Source organism: Ochotona curzoniae, unplaced genomic scaffold (genome assembly GCF_017591425.1).
Source record: "Ochotona curzoniae isolate NIBS_2020 unplaced genomic scaffold, NIBS_Ocur_1.0 scaffold_3890, whole genome shotgun sequence".
Taxonomy (NCBI): domain Eukaryota; kingdom Metazoa; phylum Chordata; class Mammalia; order Lagomorpha; family Ochotonidae; genus Ochotona; species Ochotona curzoniae.
The window spans coordinates 29,346,044-29,355,965 of NW_024467115.1; the positions used below are offsets into that span (position 1 = coordinate 29,346,044).

A 9,922-nucleotide genomic window follows, 5' to 3' on the forward strand; every position below is an offset into this window, starting at 1 on the left:
ATCAAGCTCAGTGTTCAGGAATCTGGAATTTTTAAAAAAAAATTTAATGGATTTGCAGAAAATAGTAGAACTTTGTCTCCTTCTGCTGCAGTGTCTGTCTTTGACCAAGAAGGCTCATCTAATTTGCTACCTTTCCTGTGCTTGCTTTCAGATGCTGGTGACTTGGCAGATTCAGAAGAGAATGTGGAGCACATCCCATTCTCTCACACCCGGTATTCCGAGAGGGAAATGATTCAGAGGTCCCAGGAATTTTATGAACTTCTCAATAAGAGACGTTCGATCAGGTTCATAAGTAATGAACAGGTCCCTCAGGAAGTCATCGACAATGTCATCAAAGCTGCAGGTTTGTAGTTACGCTCTAGGTTTTTTTCAAAATGTCATTGGCCTAACTGGTGTGACAATATTTATCACAGTGTTGGAGTTCAAGCATGATGAATAAGACCAAGAGTGGTTATTTACCTATGAAGTCTTACCAAGACGTTGAGCGACCAGCAGAAACATAACACTTTTCACTCTGTACATTTTGACTACTACAACTTTCTTGGCAGTTGATGTGATAATAGTTCAGCACTTCCGACATTATTTGATTTTGTTAAGTTTTATTAAAAGCTAAGATTTCTGAGTCCATCATTAGAATATAATATCCTCTCAACATCTTCCCTTTAAAATTCAGCACACATACACACACACACTAACGCTTACTTTTGAGAAACAAATATTTTATGTACCCATCCATTGCTCTAGCACAGAAATCTTATAAACCATCAAAATATCCCCATGTGAATTCCCACAGGAAACCAAAGCATGATAAAGCAGTTATCACTATAAATTATTATATCCATATGGGGGAGAAAAGTAGAGCTACAGAAAAGAAAGAGAGATATGAGAGAAAGCCCCCACGTTTGGACTCAAGAACCTCTCCTAATGCAATCTTACTACTATGTAGGTCGTATTCAAGTTCACTTGCACAAATTACTGTATGCCCACTGGGTCCATGTAAGCATACTAATGTAGTGGACTTGAGTCATTTGTCTAACCAGCAGTGACTACTGAATTTCCCTTTTTAACTATACATATATGCATACACCTATATATGTACACATCTATACATGCATATATACACATGTGATCTTAAAGTAAACTTGAAATAATTGAAAACATAAGGGGTAGATCTATCTTTCTGTTTAGAAATACAAATACTAAGTGAACAAATAGAATGAATATGAAGTCACTGAAACCCCTTTGTGCAGCAATGTGGGCCTCCAGCTTCAACTCAAGCTATTATGAGTGGTATGTGCGGTAGGCTGGACCCCCAGGGAGAGTTCCACAGCCTTACTCTCTCTGTAGGTAGATCTTATTCCACTCAACTACTTATCAAGAAGGAAGAACCAGCTGCTGAGACAGGTGCTTCTGCGGGTCCCTGTGGTTTACGTTCAGGAACATAGGGCTGACACCCAGTCAGAGGTGGCCCAAGCCCTCTCTAGGACATCAGAGGGAACTCACCTTCTTAAGGGTGCACCATGGAGCTGTGTCCCAGGATGCTGGGATGCACCTGTGGAAAGCCACAGGCACACTGCCGGGCGTATTCAGTGCCTATGGCCAAGAGTTCCCCAACTTCATGTGCCCCTAACAAGATCACAAGCCCTACATAGCCACACTCAGAGTGTCAACATAAGCACTAAGCAAACTTTACCATTTTCAATGAGTTTCATGGCTTTACTCAGTCCCCCTACCACCACGACCACACACATACTCAGAGTGTGAAAATAAATGGAGAATTTGGGCTGCCAGAGTATCCTCCCCGAAACCCTCAGTGGTTATGGTGTAGCTGCTTAAGGACATTTCCTTCCACGTGGTTTGAGTAGTAGGATTTGGTCCCACAGCCCTACATGCCTTGGCCTTGCGCTCATGCATGGGCTCAGAGGACCCTAAAGAGAGACTGGACACAACGAAGCTGGAAGCTGCAAACCAGAGCCCTCCACCAAGTTCTTGGTTTGCCAGCTGCCAAACCTGTGTTTGGAGCCATGGTACAACGTTCTCAGCCTTCTCATGCTTGCCTGCTTTCTGAGTTTATCTTCATGTGTGGTAGGAACTGCCCCAAGTGGGGCCCATACGGAACCCTGGACCTTCGTGGTCGTGAAGGACCCAGACGTGAAGCACAAGATCCGGGAGATCATTGAAGAGGAGGAGGAAATCAACTACAGGAAAAGGATGGGGCCCCGGTGGGTGGCAGACCTGAGGAAGATGAGGTACGGCTCTGGGGGAAGAGGGGTTCTGGTTTCTTAAAAGCAACAATCATCACAGCAGTTCCTTTGGCATGCTTTAAGTGTTAAAAGAACATGTTTGATTTGCAGCTTTGGAAGGCATCATGGAAGCTAAGTAAGGTTTTGTGTGAGTGTTTGGTAAACAGAGAGGCTCTGGCTAAATGATCACATCATCAAGAAATTTTTGAAGGATTACACCACTTTTCACTCTTCTGGAACACAAGACTGAGAAATATCTCAAGATCCTGAGAGGACTAATTTCTATTTTTCTAGAACAAATTACTCTTTTAAATTTTTGTCCTAAGCTGGCTTCAGTTTCTGGGCAAGTTTAGCCAAGACAGAAATCAGTATCATTGTGTGTCTGTCTCCAGGATGGAAGTGGAGTGGGATCCAGTATGACTCGTCTTGCCAGGAGGCCTCAGGTTTCCTTCCCAGCCCCATATTCTGAGAAGCTGCGCATGGGCCGAGGTGTCTTGATGGCTGGTTTTGTTGACCGTGGCCTCTCAGAAGGCCCTACAGGGAAGGAGTTGGGACCCTTGACTCTCAGAACGTGTACTTTCATGGCCTGTTCTGGCATCTACAATGCAGCACCTTCCAGTGCCTAAGGAAGGGATACAGGTGACAGTCTTGAGGGGCACAGAGACTTCCAGTCTAGTGTTCCATGGCAGGATGAGGGGATGTACTCTTGGGGGCCCAGTGGGACTTTTTGCCCCATATTTGAGTGAGGGTGAAGAGGGGTGAGCTCCTGTTTCTTTTGTTTGATCCCCGAGTACAGTTTTCTTCTAAGATATTTAAAATTGATATGTTATGGAGCTGTAACTTTTTACCAAGCTGTGGTATTAATGATGACTATGCTAATTTTATTGCATACTTAAAAGGACAACTGCAATAGATATAAGTCAGGTTGAATTTCTGCACTTAGAGCAATGTCATGCACTGGGTGTGAGCACTGCCTACAGAGTCCTGTTATTTCCCTCACCTTTCTCGACAGGGGCAAGGCTAATTGCTCTCTCACCTAGGCCCAAACACAACACATCGTCCCTGCACTTAAAGGGACCACTGCTCATAGCATTCTAATTACTGGTTTCCTTTTATTCTCAACCACATTTTGGGAATCCATGTTGCACGTCAAGAGGTCCTTGAGAATCCCATTAGTTATAGACTTTTCTCTGACAACCCTATGTATACATGGGTGTACATGTGTAGCACACACACACACATCCAAACTCAGATCCAGAGAGTTGGGTTTAAAAAGCCTCACTTTATACCACTCATGTTGTGTCAATACACAGGCCCCAACAGAACAAATGCGGTTGAATCGGACTGCAGTAGGACACGTGCCTTTTCAGCCTATTTCAGTCCCTCTGAAACCCACTGTTGTTGTTAGAGACTCAGTCCAGATCCGAGTTTCCTCCCCAGCCTTACCACCTCCAGCTTGCTAGCAGGAGCTCCTAACTCCAACAGAGGCGCTTCTTTTAGCAAGCCCTGTTAGTAGGACTTGCTCATTACTGTCTTTGTCCTAGCTGTAATTTATCACAATAAATTCTGATACAGTCGGATTCAACAAAAGCACACAGAATTCAGGTTGATCAAGTTGAGCCTGACCTATGCGGGTACGTGCAGCAGTCTTGTGATGACATTCACCTGCACTGAGCAACAGCATTAGGAAGCTGGGTGATTGAGTGGGCACCCAAAGCAACCACCCTGGTCTGCTCAGTGTGCTGAAGGCATGTTCTGTGGTGGGTGGAAGCGGTGGGGAACGAGGCAGGAAAATAGAGTGATAGTTCCATGGTTTAAAGCACCAATGTTTGTGATATTAAAAACCGCTACACATAAACAGGTTCATGAGGTTCGAAAGGTTCACGAAAAATTAAACTAAAAGTTTGTTTTGGTACAAACAATTTTGAAATCCATGCATAGGTTTTTTGGTAACATGCATTTTCTGTGAGCTCTCTGGAGACTGCTTGTACATGTGGTTTCTTTCACTCTTGCAGTCACCCTGAGTCAGGTGCACAATGGTCTATTTTCTAATGAGGAACCCAACCTCTAAGAGGCTAAGAACCTGTCCCAGTGTGTCCCAGCTGGCCCAGCTCCAGATGTGACCTCAACTACTCCCATCCTCCCAGGTGGAGAAGGGGACTTTAATGGTGCAAAGGACCCAAGGCAGGTGAAGGATGCCAAGAACAGCTTTGGAAATGTGCCAGAGATGTTAGTAGAACAAGAAGAAACACAGATAACAGTATGTGTGAGTTTAGCATGTTTTAATGTGGTGAAACCTACCTAGGCTAAACACAGAATGACTGGTGATCACATTAATGATGGGATGTATCCTAAGGAGAAATTCTAGTCTGTAGGAAGATTGGCTGTCTCTCCTTTGAATGTCTGTGCTCAAGTGAAACTTCCTCAAAAATGGATGGAACAGGCTAATTGGAATCAGGGAAAAAATACGTTCTGAGCTGAAAAGCGACTATTTTTTCTTTTGCTGCTTATTTTTTATTTGAAAGGCAGAGTTACAGAGATGCAGAGACAGACAGATCTTCCATTTGATGATTTATTCCCCAAATGGTTGCTACTACCAGGGTTGGGTCAGCCTGAAATTGGGAGCCAGAAATCTCTTCAAGATCTCCTACATGGTGTCAGGACCCAAGGACTTGGGCCATCTTTTGCTATATTACCAGGCACATTAGTAGGGAGCTGGATTGGAAGTGGAACAACTAGGACACAAACTGGAACCATGTAGAATTCAAGCACTTCAGATGGAGGCTTAGCCTACTATGCCAGGGTGAAAGTCCCCAAAACAATAATTTCAGTTCCACATTTGTGTTTCATCCAAACTGTCTCCTGCTGCCTGCCACAGAGAAAGTTCCCTTTCTTCCTCTCAACCCAGGTTAACTACACTTACCTCTGAGCCCTGTGATTTTAAGTTGTCTCAGGGTTTTCTCATCCTTAACCCTTGCTGGCTCCTGTGTTGGCTGCCTCTGCCATCTCTCACCATTCCCAGTTCTCTGGAACCCTTCCCTTCCTTGCCCAACCCCTGCTGGGCCCGTGTCAGGTTGCCTGTGACTTCCCCCTCTCTGGGGTGACTTTGTCATTGCTGCCTGACCCACCCTATTCCATCCACCTCTTTTAAAAGCAGATCTGATCCTATGCGGCTTCTGTTTAGGAGCAATGACAAATCTCCATGCCTGTCAAATGAAGACCAGAACCCCGGGAGACCAATGTGTTCCTGCCAGCCCTCCCCTGCTTCTCTAGACTGCTGAAAAGTACCTGGCCTGCCACATGTTCTCCATCCCCACCCTACCTTTCCTCCTCTCTCCTCTTTGCAAGGAATATCCTACCTAATCTCTCCTTCCCCAACCACACCCCACCCCCCACCAAACTCCGGTCTTCAGTACCCAACCTAGAAGCCAATTCTCTGGAATTTTCTCTGCATCTTTTTCTTCAAAATTAGCATCCACTATAGGATGGCTCCTGATGCGCTTGTTGTATGCCACTGTGCTAGCACTTAGCAGGCTTGACTGGGCTGTGTAAATTGCCCTCTGGGTTATGGGGGTCTTTCTTTCACCTTACACTCTCCCTTCTGTGGCATGCTTAGTAATTCAGTAACAATAGGCAGGGAAAGAACAAGACCTGAAAAAAGATCCATTCTTTTTTCCAACTTAAATATAAACAGCAAGTAAATGTGCATTTATTTTCATTGTAAGTAAACTAAGGTAGCAGAAAGAAGAAAATCACAGCAAATATCCTGTCTTTTTTCTTTCCTTTCTATCAGAACCAACTGGGTCAAAGACTACCTGGACACTGCTCCCGTTTTGATTCTCATTTTCAAGCAGGTGCATGGCTTTACTGCAAGTGGCAAGAAAAAGGTCCACTACTACAATGAGATCAGCGTGTCCATTGCCTGTGGCATTCTGCTAGCAGCCCTGCAGGTAGGTTCACCTCCCACTTGACTATAGCAGAGAAAAGAGACTTGGCAATCAGAAGCATTACAGACTATCCCTATCCTGAGATTATCTCTGGGTTGCCAAGTCAGAGAAACATTTGGATAGTGCTCATCTAAAGTTGAACGCCTGAGTAACTTCCAGCAGAAACCATTGTTGGTCACCTGGATGGGTGTTATGATGGTTCAACAGGGTGCAATTCCTTCTGGATATTCACTTGTCAACTCAATTCAGGTCAGAAAGAGTCCATAACAACAAAAAACACCAAGGGTTTTGCCAAATGCACAAGAAGAACTTCACCCTTCAAGTCACCGGGACTAGTCCCTCCCCGAGCTTACTGACCATAAAGATGACCCACAAACCTTGGTTGAGCCTTAAAGCCCCTACCCTGTGACGCTGGCTTGATACAGTAGTACATTAGGAAAATGGCTATGGGATTACATATAGTTTCTCATCCGTGTAGTAGCAAGAGCAATACTAACAAGCAATAGAGCAGGCCTGAGTTTCACCTTATAAATAATTTGATTCATACACTCAACAGAAATTCTCAGAGCTCCTTCTATGTGGCAGTCCCAGAGATGTGATGAACTGCAAATTTTGGAAGGTCCTGGAATCAGGGTTGGGGATGGAGAGATGGGGAAAGGGTAAAATAAACAAAGCAGACATGACCCTACTCCCAAGGGCTAGTTAATTCCTAAACGTGTGAGCTTCTTCACTATCTCAAAGCCAAATGTCTGCTGAGCAGCACCTTGGAACCTACAGGCATCTTCAGAGATGTGTGTGTTAAGGTTCCCAGGCATTTGCTTCCTTCCTGTGCTTGCAGTCCCTGAGATGAGTGGGTCACAGGGACCTCTGTCTGGCAAGGAGCACCGAGGACTTCCCAGTATTCCACTCAGGATTGGAGCAGGGCTTTTCCTCATCGGCACTGACTCTTCGGTCCTCTAGCATTCCCAAGGAGTAATGCTAAGGGCAGGCAGCTATTGGAAGGCAGGGATGTCCACTGGGACATCATTCACGAGAGTTTTCTCTCTGCATAACATCTAGTCACAGTAAGCTGGTCACACTTGAGTGGTCCTCTTTCTAGTCCGTGGAGAAGGGTGGCCCGAATTCTTACGTTATTTGTCCTCCGATGGTCATTGTTTGCAGTCCTTGGGAGAGACTGAAGGGGTATTTCCTTTGTCCCCAGTGTGTCCCATAGCTCCTGGGTCCCCTTGCTGGGGATAGACAGTTCCCTTCAAGATGAAATCCTGCTTCCTCTGCTGTCTCACAGTCACTGGTACTCTTGGTTCTTGCTGTTATTTAGAATGAAAAGATCTAGTCACAGAACCACGATGATGCTTTAAAAATCTATAACAATTGTAAAGAGCTATGAAATGCCTGTTAGTTTTACTAGTGACAAAGTTGCGGATGTTACACAGACCTGCGGATTCAATCCTTGGCCATTTTGGTCTGCAGATTACAGTGAAAGAATTCTTGATCTGTAGCATCCAGAGAGAATGAAAGATACAATATTAATAGAAGTTAATGAGATGAATTACCTGATTGATAGGGATTCTGCCTTCCTGCTGCCTGAAGTATTCTGATAGAATCTGTGTGCTCATAGATTGCTACTGTCGAAGACATACAAAATTCAGTCTAAAGTAAGAACTATGTCTTCAAAGATAAAATATAAAATCCTAAATTCAGAAGTTTTTCCCATTTTCCCATTGAAAGTGCCAAGATTTAACCACCCCAAATCCAACTAATATGACAATATATGATAAAGGAAGAGAAATGCTGTCATAAAATGATGTAAACTTACACTGAATGACGAAATCAATACAGTTCCAATGCGTACATTCTTAAGAATGTCCTCGCACGCATTATAAAATCCATGAATTGAGGTATGGGATGATGTAGTGGAACCCTTCAGGAAAAGCAATAGAGTTGTGTTCAAAAACCAATGTTGTGTCTACTGCTAACAAATCATTGTTAGAGAACTGGAATTTGGAAGCAAATATTTAGCCATAAAATTGTAATCTACTTGAGGCTAGCACTGTCTTTGGGAAGACTGCATAACTATTGCATAGTGCACCAACATGCAGACTGACCCCTTAGCTGAAAGGCATTCTTCATCCTTCCTCTGATGTGGTTGGATCTCCAAACTTCCAACCATAAAATCACCATTCCTATTTCTTAAGCAGCATTGAAAAATAACACTCATGTCTTCTTCTTCCAGAAGCTTCCAAATGCAGGGCTAAGAAGGTCTGGGAATACAGGCATGAGCCAGCTCACCCACTGCCAAAGCTGGTGGCATGTTTGCTGTCCAACCTTAGGGAAATGACAGAGCAAGCAGATGTGACAAGGGTGAAAATGTCCCTGAGCTGGAAGCAGACTGCCTGCAGACTGAAATGTACCGTTTTCCTCTCCCATTGTAGAATGCAGGGCTAGTGACAGTCACCACCACTCCACTCAACTGTGGCCCTCGGCTGAGAGTGCTCCTGAACAGGCCTGCCCATGAGAAGCTGCTGATGCTGCTCCCTGTGGGGTACCCCAGCAAAGAGGCCACGGTGCCCCACTTCACTCGGAAGCCCCTGGAGCAGATCATGGTGACTGTTTAACCAGGAGTGCCCCCAGAAAGTCGCCCAGGGTGGTACTTTGCTCTTCGTTGCGGTTTTGCCTCTTTCTCTGGGGTCCCCTGTCTGCTCTTTGCTGAGTGTTGGGTTTCCTTTGCATGCTATTTCACAGGGAACTGCCCTGGTGTCAAGAAACTTTCCACACTGTCCAGCATCCTGACCTAGAGCAGAACTGTTCCTGATGGACCATGTGAGTAGGGAACAAATTGAGCCAAAGATAAGTAGCTGTGTGTTTCCACTTCTTACCCACTTTGCATATGTAGGAACATGTGACTAAGAACATTCCAGATCACCCTGGAAAAGCTCTGGTGATGTTTCTGTTAATTCTTCAGAACCCATAAGAAATCACATCAACATTGCCTTCAGGAACCATGTTCTTGTGACAAAGATGACCCGGGATTGTAGTGGTCAAGCATGAGGGCTTTGGACCACACAGGCTGGGTTCCTATTCTGGCACTGTCAAGCATCTAAAGGTGGGAATTCTCACTTGTATGGTGACCTTAACATGGTTATGTAACTCTTATCTGAAGTATAAAATGGGGCCAACCATATTTCTTTCATTGCAATTACTCTAACAAATCATCACAGAGTGAGGGTCTTACAAGCAATAAAAAGTGGTTTCCAGACTGGTGGCTTTTCACTGTGTCTTCACAGGCAGGAAGAGGATCAAAGAACTCTCTGGAATGTCTCTCAGACGGGTGCTGATTTATGAATGAAGGTTCAGTTTCTGGACTTACTTTCCCACAGCCTCACCTCCTGACACCATTACATTGGAGTTAGGATTTCAACGTGTTGAATTCAGGGGCACCCATGTAGGCCACTCACCCGGGTGGGGCTGGCATATTACTTAATTCCTTCAAGGATCTATGTATGGCTTTAGAAGAAAAATGCAAGGGGTCCCATCCCAACCTTGCTACTCAGAATGTGGTCCTTGGCCAGCGGATGCTTGTTAAGTTCAGACTCTCGGGCTCTACCCAGACCTCTGGGGTTGGAACACGGTTGGAATAAGCTCCCTGGTCATCTGCAGGCACGTCAGATGGCCAAGACCTGTTACAAGAGATGCGAAACACAAAGGGCAAGCTTTCAGTGGAGTTTGGCTCTA

At 44.8% G+C, this 9,922-nt stretch overlaps 1 protein-coding gene across 1 annotated transcript; it reads left to right on the top strand.

Annotated features, from left to right (window-relative positions):
• The first annotated feature begins 151 nt into the window (after positions 1-151).
• On the top strand, positions 152-9,441 carry IYD (iodotyrosine deiodinase). Its single transcript, XM_040965474.1, is given in 4 exon segments — positions 152-284; positions 2,090-2,249; positions 6,037-6,193; positions 8,623-9,441. Coding segments are annotated over 4 exon segments (633 nt in total). The 3' UTR covers positions 8,806-9,441.
• Positions 9,442-9,922: the final 481 nt, after the last annotated feature.